The sequence below is a fragment of the Wyeomyia smithii genome, chromosome 2, assembly GCF_029784165.1.
Source record: "Wyeomyia smithii strain HCP4-BCI-WySm-NY-G18 chromosome 2, ASM2978416v1, whole genome shotgun sequence".
Classification (NCBI taxonomy): domain Eukaryota; kingdom Metazoa; phylum Arthropoda; class Insecta; order Diptera; family Culicidae; genus Wyeomyia; species Wyeomyia smithii.
The window spans coordinates 241,825,741-241,842,790 of NC_073695.1; the positions used below are offsets into that span (position 1 = coordinate 241,825,741).

The 17,050-nt window shown below is 39.9% G+C and overlaps 2 protein-coding genes across 6 annotated transcripts; one reads left to right on the plus strand and one right to left on the minus strand.

Moving 5' to 3' along the window:
* Positions 1-6,403: 6,403 nt before the first annotated feature.
* Positions 6,404-7,543, plus strand: LOC129724220 (splicing factor 3A subunit 2). Of its 4 annotated transcripts, none has more exons than XM_055678929.1 (2): positions 6,404-6,554; positions 6,622-7,543. In XM_055678929.1, the coding sequence occupies exon 2, from the start codon at positions 6,644-6,646 to the stop codon at positions 7,379-7,381; it is 738 nt and encodes a 245-aa protein (XP_055534904.1). In that variant the 5' UTR covers positions 6,404-6,554; positions 6,622-6,643; the 3' UTR covers positions 7,382-7,543. The 4 variants fall into 4 exon arrangements, with proteins under 4 accessions (XP_055534904.1, XP_055534902.1, XP_055534903.1 ...); XM_055678927.1 differs by having other exon boundaries at positions 6,405-6,562; XM_055678928.1 differs by having other exon boundaries at positions 6,406-6,562; positions 6,625-7,543.
* On the minus strand, positions 7,448-12,933 carry LOC129724219 (uncharacterized). Of its 2 annotated transcripts, XM_055678926.1 has the most exons (6): positions 12,692-12,933; positions 12,087-12,633; positions 11,281-12,023; positions 9,021-9,948; positions 8,698-8,960; positions 7,448-8,629 (listed from the first exon to the last, which is right to left on the minus strand). In XM_055678926.1, exons 1-6 carry the CDS (start codon positions 12,842-12,844, stop codon positions 7,493-7,495), a joined length of 3,771 nt encoding a protein of 1,256 aa, XP_055534901.1. In that variant the 5' UTR covers positions 12,845-12,933; the 3' UTR covers positions 7,448-7,492. The 2 variants fall into 2 exon arrangements, with proteins under 2 accessions (XP_055534901.1, XP_055534900.1); XM_055678925.1 differs by having other exon boundaries at positions 11,281-12,633.
* Positions 12,934-17,050: the final 4,117 nt, after the last annotated feature.

Consider the following 17,050-nt stretch of genomic DNA (forward strand, 5'->3'; position numbering starts at 1 on the left):
CTGCGACCATTATTTTGATCTTTTGTGGTAACTAAGGTATACAGCCCTAGAGGTTGTATGAAATGGTGTCGTAGGACTAAATGTATACATTATATGCTGCGATAAACTGTTCATAGGCAACACTACCGTTTTTATTTGATGGTCGTTATTGTAAAACTAACGATGCATGAATACATGAAAATTTAACACTAGTAGTAGTTGCGAAAATTCTCATAACTCTCATCTTCAAGCATTTTTAGCTCTGAAAAGAACCGATTCCATAATCTTCAGCTCGAAATGTGTGCTATAGAGCGCTGATGATCGCACCACCACCGGTAGTATTGAATATTTTGTTGGCCGCGTATAAAATTTGCTCTCCGCTGTGCCCTCCAGTAGCTGTGCCAGCAAATTATCCTACAGCGTACGATGGTAACTGTTGCTGCCGTATGCAAAATAAAGGTAACATGCTCCGCGGTGCCTGGAAGTTGACGAGCAGCTCTCGTTTCTCAATGTCACGTACCTCTAACAGCTATACTCCACTCGCTGTTGTGTGACAAACTAGACTGAAGCTGAATTTTCTACACGCAATCTTTTGTATCGAGTTCAGCGTAGATTTTTGCCATTAAGGCGTGGCCACACAGCTTGGAGAAAGAGGAACAAACCAAAACACTTTGTTGAGTCAAAATATGTAGGCAGTGGAATTTATTTCGTCCATGTTATTGTTATCTGTGCTCGGGAAGCAAGCCAATAACGAGGGAAATATAAGGGAAAGCTTGACCTTGGAACTTTTCACCTTTTTCCACCAGTAAGCAGCAATGCAACAATATTAAACATTATATCAAAAAATTGTTACACATTTTATCTATCCACCGACATATAAATGACTAAGATGCATTAAGTCGTTCGCTCGCTATAATCGTTTGAAATCTGACGCAACATTTGCCAGTTTCATTTACAAGTTCACAAAATGTAATCTAGTATAGAAAACAAAGACGTAGTCCTACGTCAAAATCATCTTCTCGGAAAAGGCCTCACGTAAAATTTGAGCTCTATCGGACTTCGGGAAGCGTCAAAGTGGTCAAAGTTTCATTTTTGGCAGATAAAAAGTCTTATAGCAGAAGTGGGATTTTTATGTTTTGACCCGTCCTGGCGATAAAACAGCCCCCCTGCGATCATGTGAAGATAAATTGTTAGTGTATCTTTGAGTATCGCCTATTTCACTATTGTAAGGGAATCGGGGTAAAATTGATATGTTGCTGACATTTTAGTTAATTTGACACAATCGATTTCTGAGACTTCTTTCCTCAATATGACATAATTTAACCATCACATTCAGATATTAGTAGATCCACTCGGTCCATGGCAACTTGTCTCCAGTTTTTTGAGCGTCCAACATTTCCAAGATCCTACTCCATTTGGTCCAACCACCTGCTCGTTGCGTGTCTTTGTGTCTTATACCGGTCGAATTCGAAGCGAACACCATTTTTGCGTGATAGTTGTCCGGCATTCTTACAACATGTCCCTTCCACCTGTAGCGACTTTCTGGATACTGGGCTCGCCGTAGAGTTGCACCAGCTCGTGGTTCATTCTTCGCCTCCATAATCCGCCGAGGATAGTCCTGAGCACACGTCGTTCGAAAACTGCTAGTGCTTGCAAGTGCTCCTCAAGCAGTGTCTATGTCTCGTGCCCGTAGAAGACTACCGGTCTTACGAGCTTCTTGTACATGGTGCACTTGATACGGGAGCGAAGTTTGCCAGATCTCAACGTCTTGTGGAGTTCATAGTAGGCACGACTTCCAGCTGCAATACGTCTGCGGATTTCTCTGCTGCAGTTGTTGTCGGACGTTACCAATGATCCGAGGCACACAAATTTGTCAACCACCTCGAACTACTCTCCGTCGGTCACTACGCTACTGCCTATGCATGTCATATCGCGCTCGGTTTCCTCTGCTAGCAGATACTTGGTCTTCGACGCTATTAACCTTCAATCCAACTTTTGGTATACAGTTCAGCAACCGCTTGAAACGTCCCTCTGATAAGATCCACAAGAATGACAGATTTATTGAAGATCATGCCTCGGATGACAAAGGCCGCACGTTTTGAAGGTGTCATGCTTCAAACGGGCTTGATAACGCACCCGAAATCTTCACACAGCACTCCACAAAACTGGCTCGATAGCTTCCCACAAACCTTCGTGCTAGCGGTGAGCGACGGCGAAAAGAGATCTGGGAGAGCACTTTGTAGGCTGCGTTGAGATTAGTGATCGCTCGACGCTCGGTACTTCTCACATTTCAAGTTTTCGTCCTTCTTGTATTTTGGGTATGTTATTCCCTCCTCCCACTCCTCCGGTAGCTGCTCTGTATCCCAGAAGCTGACTATCAGCGGATCTAACTTCACTTAATTTGGGGGAGGGATGGGGGTGGTATGTCTCCCTCATCCGCTGTGCTGACGAAGTAGTTCCTCCTAGCGTCTTGGTCCTCTTTCTCTGCGCCACTCAGGTGTTTATTGCAGTGCTTATTCCAACTATCGATCACCCCACGTTCATCCGTCAAGATTCCCTCATCTTTATCCCGACATATTTCAGTTCACGGCACAAAGCGTGCACGGAACGCGTTTAGTTTCTTGTAGAATCTACGTGTTTCTTGAGAACGATACAGTTGCTCCATTTCTTTTTTTTTTTGTTCCGGAAAATATGTGTCTACTGTCTTCGTTTCTGTTTGTACCGACTCACGTTATGACGGATCCTTTGCTGCAGCACCAATGCCCGCGCTGCATTTTTCTCGTCTAGAATAGTTTGACACTACTCGTCGAACCAGCCGTTACGTCGATTCCTCTCGACGAATCCAACAGCACCTTCAGCTGCGTTGTTGATGACTGCTTTAACAATACTCCAGCAGCTTTCACAGATACGGCAACACTGCCTTAAGGCTTTGCGCATACTCAGTAGTGGCGAACGACGATAAAAGGTGATTGTTGACAACCGAATGTCTTTGGTGCATTTTGAATATTAGGAACGTTTGCGTCACGATAGGTTCGGACGTCGATAATATCCGAGAAGTGCCTTCCGTCAATCAAAACGTGATCGATTTGTGTTTGTGTGGTGATCTCCAGGTATACCGATATGGGAGGCTATGCAGAAAGTAAACCATACTCTTGAAGGCGGCGAAGTCAGTGAGTCAGTCAAAGGCCGTTTTCATTCGTAAACCGGTGTGCACTGAAATTCCAATAACCGGTCTGAATTCCTCTTCCTGGCCAACCTAAGCGTTGAGATCTCCGTTAACGATTTTGAAGTCATGCATTGGCGCTGCTATTGTATGCACGCTTCAGCTGCGCGTAGAAGGTACCCCTCTCGTCATCGTTACTTCCTATTATTTTGCTTCATGTAATATATTAAAACCACGCCAAAACTGTTTTCGTAGAATCAACGTTTTGAGGTCAGTTTTTGTCCGAACTCAGATCTATATTTTTGAAAGGTGGGTAAGGAAATGCTATTACAAACAAACAAACTCTTAAAATTTTTGTATTGTCTTTCAAAACAAAACGCACTGAATTCGTCGCAGAAATCGTCTCCATCCAGTTTCTATGGCGACGATTCCTGCAACGAATTCAGTGCGTTTTATTTTGAAAGAAACAAACAATATTTGACTTTGAAACAAAATTGCGACGAGACAATATTGGAATTTTCCGATTTCTCAAAAATTCTAATAGGCGCCATTGTTGCCTCTTAAGGTGATGGGTTCAAACTCGTGAAAATTTGTTTTGCATCAAAGTACATAAAAAATCATTCAAAGAAGCCAAAGCAAAAAAATGTTGCATTGTGTCATCAATGACGTAGCACCGATACTTTGTTAGCAGCTCCGTTGAAAGTTCACGAGCACGCGTTTTGGTAACATTTTGCTAGCTTTCGTCGCGATTTGGGAAAGTATGCACCTGATACGTTTTTAATCTGGATTGTTTGAGGGTTGCGTGTGCGTATCGTACAGTGTCATACGACGCAATCTGCATCTTGTCCGACAATATACTTAGCAGCATCGTCAGTAACGAGAACGTAGAGGTACCAGACTCGGTAATCAGATGGCACCAGGAATAGTCCAATTTCGCGAAAGAAAAGTGGACGCACCGGCTTATTTCGGTGGTATCCGGATGGTTCGGGAGTTGTCATGGAGAAGTGAACTTCCATCTGACACATATCCTGTTAGACCATCCTGGCAGGCCTACTTCAGCCAGTATCTACATGGGTTCACAATTACCCCCCCCCCCTCCCCTTATGTAACAATAAGTAACGCGACCTCCACCCCTAATACGTTATGTAATTTGTGTACGACGCCTAATACCCTAATACGGAGGATGTGCGAAGACCTTAACACATGGAAGGCTGTTAGTGCGGCTGTCTCCTAAATTTTGATGAAACTGCAAACTCCCAGTCTCCAGGTTGGTTAGCTGAGAAGCATATAAGGCTAAAAGGGTCCACAAAGCTCCTCGGAGCAGTATATGAAGGTCAAAAGAGGTTTTAGTAGGTCAAACCCCACACTATCTGAGGTTGGTCTCTCAGGTGTTTGGCAAGAAAAATTTTTCCCACCTGATGAAAAAAACTTCGGAGAGGATTGTAATGAAAAACTGGACAAAATTTTGTTGATTTAAGTTACGTATGAAAAAAGTTACATGTTTGAAAGTGTTGTAATAATTATCGACTCATTCCCTTTATTGTAAAAATCTTGTTTACATAACTAACGGTTTATTTATTTTAACTGGGTCCGTTATTGATTTATTAAAAAACTGATTTTTGAAAAATGTTAATCGTTGTCCTGCGATTCTTAAATGAAGAATAAAGAACTGCTCGAAATGTCTTAAATGACAGTTCGCCCATGCACGGTATATGAGTGAACTTTCATTCAACACATTTCGAGCAGTTGTTTATTCTTTATTTGAAAATCGAAGGGCAACGATATAAACATTTTTTAAAAATCACATTTTTTAAAAATCATGTTTTGCTCAGAAAATTACATTCTCTCAACTGATAAATGAAAATCAGAAAACCGTAAAAAACTTTAAGACCCAATTCAGGGACAGTTGTATGAGAGCTATTAGCATTTGAAAACTTCCATTCCGCCAATCCAAAACGTTACATGTTTAAACTTTTCAAATGTTGATAGATCGTGGAATCGTGTTTGAGGTGGAACCACGAAATTATGAACAATCAAAGATTGTTGTTTTTGAATAAACTATAAGAATTGTTCGCCTGGAAAATTGAAGGCAAAATATTCAAATTTTTTCACCTATTGGAAAATTTAATGTGTAAAGGAAAATTGCGGCGCTACGATATTACGAAAGATAATTAGAACAAGATACCTAACTTCCATATTTTTCATACATTTTGAACACGACCGATTTCCGACGATTAGTGCTGCCATCTGATGACTTAAATTCTTATAAAATTGTCACTATGAGCGAAACCGATTTATCGTGCATAGTCCGTCATCGATTGTCGAGCTGTTCAAGATTGTACATTAAAAAAGTGTAGCAGTTTGGTCAGTTCGACGCTAAAGATAACATGCAAATTGATGATATTGTCATTTTTTGCACTTAATGCTATTGCCATATTTTTTGCACTTCAAAGTACGAAAGAAAAGTGTGAAATCGACTGTCAGAGTGGGGGTTTATATTGAGGGGTTATATTTATTTTCAGGTCCCATTCTACCAAAGCTTAAAGTTTGATATGGTGCAAGCCAGGTTTCAGAACCATTGTGCATATGGTCAGGTACACCGGGGCACCCGATTTTTGCTTTATTAACCTCGGCAAGAGTGGAAAACTTGGCTGTAGAACGTGTTCATAGCGGTTACCAGGAAGTTCTGGTGGTACGCTTAATTTTAAATGATGCGCCGATAATTTTTGATTCTTCCGAAAGTTTCACGTTTTAGAACTAAACATTCGTACACATTATTATCATTTTTCGAATGGCAGCACCGTACAGTCGTCATAATAGGTACTGAAAAAATTGTTTCACCTTTCAGGAGTCATGTCTTGGTCTTTTCGTCAGTTGATTTTGACGTTAGGTATACATCATATTAACAGTGTATAAATTAGTTTGACTGTTGCTTACGCGCAGCGACAATCCGATGAATTCTGCAAGAGTCAGGTATCTTGTTCTAGTTATCTTTGATATTACTGACACTGAAGAATTCAAGTGGGAGTCTTCAAAACTAACTTCAAACTTCAAAAGCAAACAGAATTCAAGTTTAAATCTTAACGTCAATCAATGACCCAATATTCATTAGTGTTTTCAATAACGAAAAAGTTGTTTAGCCATTATTTTGAATTTAAATTGTGAGAATAAAAATATTGTTCTACGAGATTCGCTGTATTAGCTAAAACTTATCCAATTTGAAGTGAAAATGAATGAGTGTGTAGCATCGATAAAGTAGAGTGGTATAGAAAGCGACTCTGCTGTCATATCATGAAAATAATAGTCTTCTCATCTCGCGTCTGCTACTTTCGGGAAAATATTTGAAACAACGCTTTGCGGATATTAATTGTGAAAATATTATTTTTTGCTATTGCATCTTACTTATGATCAGGTAATAATGTAAGTTCCATGCAATTTTTAATAACATAGCTAGCTAAACTAACAAAATCATTTTCTAGCAGCTGTTTGTAAACATTAGCAATGGACTTTCAAAACCGCGCCGGTGGCAAAACCGGTGGAGGCGGTGTCGCTTCCTGGTCGGAAAGTAACCGTGACCGCCGGGAACGTCTGCGACAGCTAGCCTTGGAAACCATCGATCTGAACAAAGATCCTTATTTTATGAAAAACCACCTCGGTTCGTACGAATGCAAGCTATGTCTAACTCTGCACAACAACGAGGGCAGCTATCTGGCGCACACCCAGGGCAAAAAACATCAAGCCAATCTGGCCCGTCGTGCTGCTAAAGAGGCAAAGGAAGCTCCCTCCAGTATGCAGCCGGAGAAGCCACGCGTCGAACCGAAAAAGTTTGTCAAGATTGGTCGTCCCGGCTATCGGGTGACAAAGCAGCGTGATCCGGACAATCATCAGCAATCACTACTATTCCAAATCGACTACCCAGAGATAACTGATGGCATCATTCCGCGTCACCGGTTCATGTCAGCCTACGAGCAAAAAATCGAACCTCCAGATCGCAAGTGGCAGTACCTGCTGTTCGCTGCCGAACCGTACGAAACCATTGCGTTTAAGGTGCCCTCACGAGAGGTGGAAAAAACTGAAGGAAAATTTTGGACCCATTGGAACAAGGATACGAAGCAGTTTTTCCTGCAGTTTTCGTTCAAACTGGAACCGAAAATTATTCCACCGCCTCCACCTAACATGCGCATCCCACTGCCGGGAAGACCGATTTTCAACGTGGTTCCAGGAGCAGATTGGGATTAAAAACGAGACAACTTTTAACTTTACCATTGCAGGCTTTCTCTATACAAAGGTGTTCTCATCAAGCTATTTCCAACGATTAATTCTATGTTCAATAAATAGTCCATTCAGTCATTACAGTGGCAGAGGGAAACAGGGTTGTATTTCCTCTTGGAATTTAATGCATGTCATAGTGGGTTGATGTAAATGTCCTTCAATAATTCGGAGAAATGAGAAATCAGAGTTCGGTTGTAAAGCACCGTTGCAAGATTTTCGACTGCAAACCCAATTTTTCCCTGTTTCTCGATACATATGGTTTTGGAACAAAAGCCTTCTTACCTTAGGTCTTTCGCCCGGTTTTAAAATGGCGAATCGATCCTTAACCTTAAGCAGGTCGTCGTATCTGGCTTCGCCGGTTGTTTCTACCGGTCCCTCGTGGTTGTGCGGTTCCATATCTTCGAATTGTCCGTCTGATTGCTGATAAAGGTAGCCTTTGCACTCTTTCCGCCTGAAGCACATCCACTTGACTCGATTTAGTCGCCTGATTAAAATAGGCGTGGTGTACCGATGGTTACCCCACACTACCTCATCCAGATGTACAGTTCCTTGGTCGAAACCGCTAGGAACACTGTCTTCCTGATTTGTAGGAACTATTATATTTGTTGGATCGTGTTCATGCACGGAACCGAACTGGATATCACGAAACGAGTTGGAGATCGTTATTTTTACTTCACACTTGCCACACTGCCATTCTGATTCAGCGTCCAAGTTTTGAGTCTTCGATATGATGTGATAGCGATAGCCGTTGCACACAAAATAGGTAACATAGCGCTTGTGTGTTCCGTTCACTAGAATGTATGGCATTGTTTCTCCCGTCATCACGTCGCTTATCGTTCCGTAGGAATCGAAATTTTTCGAATGTGTATGTTCAATTTTAGATAAAACCCTATAGTCTGGTGATAGTACTATTTTACCAGGACAACGGAATTTGTTACATTCCAGCCGGAGGCTACCATCACTTTGGACGTAAAAGCGGCTGTACGTGTACCCGCCGTGATACCGAATTGTCTGATTGATCTGATATCCTTCTATTGGCTTAACAGAACGCTTTTCCAAAACTTGCAGGACAGAGTCCAACTTCGGGCGCGACTCAGATAACACTAAAGGCTCTTGTTTGATGCGGGGTACTTTAGCTTCCGAAGCCTCTTCTGAGTTAGCTTTGGTAACTATTTGGCGCTTCCGAGAGGATCCTTTGGCGGGTGGTGTAGTTTGCTGCGTTTGAACAAAAAGAATACAGCTAGATTAAATGAGGAAACAGAACAATGAATGATAAAGTTTACTTGGCTTTCTGAGCTTTCATCCGTCCTAACGAATGTCAAAGTGCCATCGTGCAGGTGTTCCATCTCATCTACAACCCGTTGGAAATCTCCTTCGACACGAAGCGTAGCATTGCAAAGAGCTGGATAGCAACTCCAAACATTGCGCTCTGGATCTTTCAGAGCATAACAATATGTGTTATAGTACATGGTAGCAAACGTTTTTTTCACTGTGGTAGACACGATGTAACGTTCCTCCTTTTGCCGTTTATCACTCCACATTACACCTGCAAAATTGAAGATTCCTGAATCGAATCATACATCAAGAGCAGTGGTGACACGCTTACCTTGCATTCGTTCCAGTTTTTCATGTTTATGTTCTGCCGTTTGGAAATACCCCCGTGGCGAAATGCGACCTTTAGTTGTACAAAACTGCAGCGAGCAACGCCACACAGAGCTTCCATTCCAGAGTAAACTTTGCAGTGTATACCGATAACCACCGATAAAAAGATGCGAATTGCGTCCCTCTGTAAACAGACTACCGTCACTGAGATATAGAGGATGTTTTTGCTGATACAGCTTCCACACAACGGGATCCCCCTCAACGATCTCAGGTGCACTTCGAACAAGCATAATTTTATCGCTGTGATTAATGCATTCGCCTGTTTGTTCAAATTTCGTGTAATCCAGCGATATTCGGATTTTCGCCGGGCATGGAACTTCTTCCGTAGCTGTTATTTGAAAGTCTTTACATGAGGCAAAATAGACTCCCTCACCGTGAACAAGATGCCAGAGTGTGTTGCGATACATCAGACTTGTATTATCCCAGCAGTCTTGAAACACGGCGAACCCCTCCCTGCTACCGTCATCCAGTGTGATTCGACCAATTTTCGATACCGTAGGCGCATGGTTGTGGTCAATTGTTTCGTTTTTTGCATACAGAGACCCAGCCGGAGTCATGTGCAGAGACTTTTTACACCGCTGACCCCAACAGCGCCAAAAGGATGTACCGTCGCCGAAAAACTCGCATAGTGTGTACCGGTGTCCGTCATATGCCATTCGAATCACTGAGTTGGATTCGATTTCTTCACACTGAGATTCACCGGTTGAGTCATTTCTTTTGCTTTGCTGTTTTTGTTTTGGTTTTTTCAGCGGTCTGGGTTGTGGAGCAGGTGTTATCGGCACTTCCTGTTTGGATGGCGCTGGCATTTCTTCGATTAAGTCCTCTATTGTTATCGAATCTGGGAGGGTAGGATTCTGTGGGGTCAGGTATATCTGTAATGGAGAATAACGAACAATTATTCAAATTGTTTGCTATCTTAGTTCGAAACTTATTTCAAATATTTTGTATTTGTATTTGTATTTGTGGGTATAGAAGGGGGCCAAGGGCCGGGTCACTGCTGTTATGAGGCACCATTCATGCTACACCAGTGATAAGAGGATTGGCATCACAGCCTCAGTAACCAGCTGGTCAATTAAATTCTGTGCAATTAAGTAGAATAACCCTGGGCAAGTTGCAAAAATACTGTCTTGTAAGGGTAGCATCTTGGCAAGACCCCTGAGTTATAACTAGTCAATTAACTGCCGAAGGATAAGGAAAGGCAAGGATCTCTGAAGGTTAATAAGTGTGTGTAAGTGTGAGTGCGTGTGTGTGTAAATGAATGTGCATCTGTTTGTTTGTTGAGTTTACTATGCTGAAAAATAATGATGATAATAATAAAAACAATGATAATACCAACAATAACCGTAACAACCATAATAATAACAATAATAAAAATAAAAACAGAACCTAATAACAACATATGCTAATCAATAAACAAAAACAAACATGATAAAATAATACTTAACTTTGAAAAAGAAAGAACTGTGGTTCCTTGATCAAATTTCGCTGTGTTGGTGAATTCAACACATATCTAGACATCTAAACTCGAAGTTTTATTATGAAACTCGAAATAAAATCGTGAAAGTTATTAAAAAAAACGAAAAGGGAAAGAGAAAAAAAATGTATATATGTACGATGTAGTCTATAAAGAAACCACGTACACGTTTACTAAATAATACTACATACAACAATACAACTTGAAATGGAACTAACAGTAAAAAGTGAAGAATTTAAGTTCACGTTTAACTACAGTCCATCCATGAATGCATAAGAGTTAGTAAGTAAAAGCATTAATTCATTCTATCTAATAAGTAACGAAGTATTATGTGGGACTGCAATGCATTCATGGATATAGACCAGAAAAGAGCTTGCACTAAGTGGTCTGGTCCACGTGTGAGAAAAATTCTTTAGTGTTACTTGATATTGTTAAGAAACTTTCTCACATAGGAGATTGCCGAGATCAGAGAAGGAAAGACTACAACATAGGTATCTGACTCTCATCATCTCCCTTAGCTCCCATCCGCCACCCGGGAGCACGCGCCCTTGGGCTGTCAAAACTCTCATACAATAGTTTTGTGGCTCCATCTTAGGATTCCGTAAAGCTATAAGAACCCGAGATAGGAGCTCAACCACCAAGCCCAGGGAGTTCGAAACTTATTTCAAATAGGGACTTAAAAACTACAAAAAGAAAAATCAGGAAAGTGTATTATTTCACGATTACTCACCGCTTCTTTTTTCAACGGCTTGATAATGGCGCCGAATCCTCCGTGATCGTGCCTACCCTTCATGACAAACCATTCATAATTTTCACCAACGAACAGGCGCTCACTACAGCCCGGTACAGCGCAGATCCATTTCCCCGAGCTTCTGCTACCGAAATTATGGCCATTGTAGAATATTCTCTTTAAGCCTATGTTCGTCGTCATAACGCAATAGTAAATCCCGTTAAACACACCTTGTCGCTCGATGGGCGGCTCGTGCGAATGCTTCTTTTCGAACGTCATATCTGAGTCACTCATACTGAGCAGCCCATGGCAGTTTACAGTGTCACAACGCCACCTGCTAGTACCACCCCAGCTGCATTCAGCAAGTCGAAGCTGGTTGCCCTGGTAGAACAACTTGAGCCGGATGGGTAATTCCATTTCACCGGCCAACGAGAGTCGACAGGGATCTATTTGACAAAATAATTTCCACAGATTGATATCGAAATCTGAGGGCGTAACGCTTGTTCGAATTAGGAAAAAGTTTTTCTGATGATTGTGGTCATCGCCGCACTCCTCGACTTGCTCAAAATCTCCATGAATTTTTATGTATCTAGGACATGTCTTCCCAGTCCGACGACGTTTTTGTTTAGTACATACACCCATTTGGTTGTCCGGTGATAAGGTCCATTCGTGATCATTCCACACCATCTTAGCAACATCACTTACATCAGATTTGCTGTCAACTGCGTAGTGCTCTATTTGTCCTGTATTAACGACATAAATCAAACCAACGCGCTCCATATGAGGACGATGATTATGTGGCTTACTTGAGCGTGGAACAAGTACGCCTTCTGGCAATCCATTGTACAGAAATGGGCAATCTGAGCTATCGCATGCCCATTGCATGTTGCCGTTCGCATATACCCTAGTGCAGTTCATGCGATTTTTTTCTATGATCATACGAACGGATAATCCTTCCTTATGAATTTTCTTAAGTCTTCTACCTCGCTTGAGGGATGGGCGGGCTGGCCCACCGTCGTCACTTGTTCCGGATGGTTCTAAATGTTTATTTGCTGATATATCGATATCTTCATTGACAGACTCCTCTTTTAGTATGTCAAAACCAATATCCAAAGGTTCATGCTCTATTCGATCAGATATATCTAGTGGTTCTGATTTAATTTGTATATTCGCCAGCTCATTATCGCAGTCAGTTGAAGCAATTCCATCGACATTGGACGTTCTGCTAATTTTGATGCTTTTGTGAAACATTTGGTCGAATGTGCGGCAAATTTGTCGGTAGTTGTAGAACTGCTCAGTTAACATTAGACACCGCTGACAGATTGATGTAGCTGGCGATTCATCCGGAGTAATCTGTTGAATAAATTGTATAAAAATTTGTCCACGCAGAATTTAGTTAGTTAGACCATACTACTATATCAAGACAGTTTTTAATCTTCGCCAACGTATCAACGTTGTCTGGTGTATTGAACAAATCCACTAGCGTAGAGCTACGACTGAAACATAACCGACAGCAGCTGAGGAAATCGTCAAGCCGTGAAGCAGAACTCCTGTTAGCATCCATCGTGGAGAAAATCCAAATTTATTTTAGTTTACAATTTGCACTTGTTTTGTATTCCGAAATCAGCTGCATTTCATTTTGTTTATATTGTGGCAGAGATGCCAGATAACTGAAATGGTCATCAATCACTGACAGCACTGACAGGAATTTTATTTACAGGGTGACTCGAAATCAAGTCAAAATTAATCGGTTAAATAGAGAAAATCAAGGAGAAAGCAACAGCTGGAATGGCTGAAATAGCAAAACATTTTTCTTTTTATATACTTCCTTGATTGAATAATAAAGATTTTTTTTTGCACAAGTAAACTGCCGCGCATAGCAAATCAGTCCCATTTGCATTCTCAGTAAAATTGAGTTGTTACGCGTAAATGGTAGCTAACAATGCATAGTTTCGTAACAATGGATAAGCTCAACAACTTTGTTCTGAAAAACTGCTGAAAAAATATAAACATATTGTCCCATCTCGTAAGAAGCAATGTTATAAAATCATATAAAAACGCGTTTTACTCGGCTTGTTGAAAATGCAGGTGGGAATGATATGCTATGCCAGGCAGTAAACCCAATAAATAGCTATCAATTCTCACAACTGTTCAATTTTACCTAAAGTATTCGAAGTTTTGATTTGAAAGTGTCACCAAATGAGGCAGTTTCAAGCGCTATAACGAATCGCGTCGAATAAATGTGCATTTTCCAGGGGATTGGTGTAGCTGTCAAACTGCTCACATCTACCACTCATTGATTCTGAAAGCCTAGAGTTGAAGTTTGGCCGACTGTCACTAAAAGCTCCTATCGAACTGTCAAAACTCGTTCCAATCGAATATCAGCAATGTTAAAACTATGATGAACACCTGTTGGATTGGAACTTTTCAGTGACAGTTGGCCAAACTTTAACTCAAGGGCTTTAGTTGATTCTGGCACCCACTTTTTGGTTGGTTTCCCCCAAAACAACTGAAATAGAGTAAACCTGAGAGGGAGAAATGAATACTACACTCAAAACAGAGAACACGCAAATGCGTCGTTTTCTGATAGTGTGCAACTGTCTTCTTGCTGTAACGCATGCATGTCTCAAACGAAGTTTTTAGTAACATCAGGAATACTGAATGTGCAAATTTTACAGACTAATTTTTCGAGTCAGTGTTTTTTTTTTTTTTTTTCAATTTGCCGTTGTATAAAAGTTTTTTCTGTGTTTTGAGTTCGACCGTGATGAAGTGTGTTCGAAGTTGTAACCAGAGCCTTAAATCCAGAAAAGCGCAAGTTTAATAATCGAAGTACGCAAGCATGATTATTACTTAAAGCTTATGAAATTTATGTTACGTAAAAACAAACCAAAATATTTTATAAAACGACAATGAATACAAAAACTTTTTGCGATGAATCTTTTTTCGAGCAACGTGATACCTTTCAGTTATAACAATACTCATCGCATAAAAATGTTCTTCTTTTCCTTGGTTCAAATTGACAGTCAATGACAGCTCATTCTGGTTCATTTTGACATTCACACAGTTTCGTATTCGTTTCTCTCTCTCTCTCAGGAGTAAACGTCCCATAATTGCCATTTACTTCTTTGCGAATAAATGTTTATAATAAAAAAAAACAGGACTTAACGTTTGTTTTCAGTACAATGTCCACATTCAATGAATGTCTTATATTGTGTGTAAACATTTTTAATGAAATTTCGACTCCATGAGTAATTTATGATTGGCAGGCAAAATTTTGACGGCACACTCTTTTGTTATTTTCGGAAAAAAATTGATTTTAACCCAAAAAAAAACCTTGAAAATTTTCAAAAATGGCTGTTTTTGTACACAGTTATACCATAATTTATCTCAATCAATTGCTATCAATTCGGAGTTCTCTTAGCAATGTTTATGATCAATATTGACCATCCGTGTAGATTAGCATAATCGTAAAGCCAAATCTTTCATCACGTAGATCAACAAAACCAGTGTAACGACACAGTTATTACAAAAATTTTCGATGGAATAGTCTCAGCCACCCGAAGGATATATTATAGGGCTTTTGCTACACATACATGCATAGCATCTGTTAGGCACACATTGCAGATTTACCATTTGTTTTGGTTGTGGCGATTCAAGATTTAATAATCAATAACTTGACGGATTTTTATCTTTTTGCGGCAAATTTCGAATATCAACAATAAGTGATGATTATCATTTTATTATTCCATTTTGTGAAAAATTCTCTAGATGCAATACATATTTGGCAAAAAAAAAAACAAAACAAAATTTAACAAAATTTAACAATATATGCTGTAACAACAGAGAATGTATTATTTTTCGGTAAATGTATTGTTGATTATTCGCGCCACTTCTGTTGGCCCGGGTCACAACTGGTTCATAAAAAACACGGCATTTTTACTGTATAAGCTTGTAAACGATTGTTGTCATTACCATGTTTTAACAACGTTTTTTGTTGTTGAATCTACCACCGACAATAATTTTACCATGAAAAACATTGTCAGTGACTTCTAAATGTATGGGAAAAATGCCTGAAAAAATGCTGTGAAGATACATAACGACCCCCCTTTTTCATTGTAAAAATGGCAAAAACGATGTTTTTATTGTTCTGGAGAATGATATTCAATGTAAAATTGATGTATCTACAATGAAAAACATAGTTAAATTATGGTATAACTATGTACAATTACAGCAATTTTTTAGCTTTTTTTAATGTTTTGTTAATGTTATTTTTTTCGGGCAATTACCATAAAACGTGCCTAACAACTAGTTCGGGATATAGGGTAACGGGGGTATTTTGGCCAGCTTTGGGAAGTGTTCGCACAGTTCATTGAAAAACAAGCACAATTTTTCAACATAAATACACACATCATTTTTAAAAGCTAAGTGTCTATTTTAATATTCACCGTTCAACAATGCAATATATTGAAAAATATCCTAGAAATATGAGAAGTTTTACGAAGTATTAAAAACATGCTTTGGTCCACCAAATTTTTACTTTGGCCCACCTTTATATCTAGAGACGTGTATGGAAATAGTTCGGACTAATTATTTTTAAGATCATCAGCGGTAGTTTTAAAGCGAAAATAGTGGGTTTGAGGAGAACATCCTTCTACTGTGTATTTTTGTAAATTTTAGGCATTTAAAAATAAAATGATTTGGCTTATAGCAGTTTGAAAGGCAATCTCATCCAATTTCATATCATTAAATGTGATAAATTAAGAAGTAATTACCTGTAAATTGTCACAAGCTGCTTCTTTGTTCACGTGCAACGGTAAACAAAGAGATGTCAAAACTTGGCATGGCCAAAATATTCAGAAATAGGGAAACATATTTCGACCCTGCGTTTAACCACTTTTTCAACTTTTTTCAACATGTTAGAGTATACAAACCGTTTCTATGAAATTTTATTGATGTTACTACAACAACGAATTGTTTCAAAAGCATACATATTTGTTACAGTAGCTTCCGGACGTTGACTTGTATGAACTAATTCCAAAATAACACAACCTAGAGCCAGTTTTTCGCCGAAAATTATTATGTAGTATGATTCATAGGTTATTCAATGTTGCATGCATGCATAATTTTCTAATCATCAGATAAAATGCGTAAAATGTTACCGGGTGGGCCAAAATATGTAAGTGGGCCAAAATACCCCCGTTACCCTAGTACCGTTTGTATTGGGTGTTGTTAAACCATATGGATTATCATCCGTTTATGCCTATTGATTATGCGGGCTGGCACTAACTAACAGTAATTGAACGGTGATGGTTCGACAGAGAAAGGTTGAGGCGAAAATAGTAGGAGGGTGGTATTCAAGACACGACCGCATGACGTTGACTACCGTATTCTTATATTCCATTGAAACAAATAGTGGAGGGAATTGCAACGCTTCTATTACAAAATTTCGAGGCACCAAAAGGTACCAGTTGCCGATTATTCTCGTTTACTGGTAGTCCGTTCAGAATTCCAGCCATTTTAGTATTTTGCTGTGCCATTTATTACTAACAGCCACCAGCATAACGGGTAAAACCGGCACGAGATGACCGGTACTCTCTTGTCTTTCCTCCTTTCAGCTGCTATCACCTAGCGTCCGCATGTCGCTGGTGCAGTTTTGGAATCAAAATGATGGGGCGCCGGCCGCTGTCGTAAAATTAACACCAACAAAAAGATGCATATTTGCAAGGTTTTATCCGCTAGCAGCAGCATTTTGTAAAACAGAAAATTCAAT

Bases quoted from the DNA above. Each gene is read 5' to 3' on its own strand.
- LOC129724219 (XM_055678925.1), bottom strand. From the start codon at position 12,844: ATGGATGCTAACAGGAGTTCTGCTTCACGGCTTGACGATTTCCTCAGC. The intron at 12,634-12,691 runs GTATGGTCTAAC...TTTATTCAACAG, and splicing joins AAAACTGTCTTGATATAGTA to ATTACTCCGGATGAATCGCC. The intron at 9,949-11,280 runs GTGAGTAATCGT...TCTCCATTACAG, and splicing joins AGCCGTTGAAAAAAGAAGCG to ATATACCTGACCCCACAGAA.
- LOC129724220 (XM_055678929.1), top strand. From the start codon at position 6,644: ATGGACTTTCAAAACCGCGCCGGTGGCAAAACCGGTGGAGGCGGTGTC.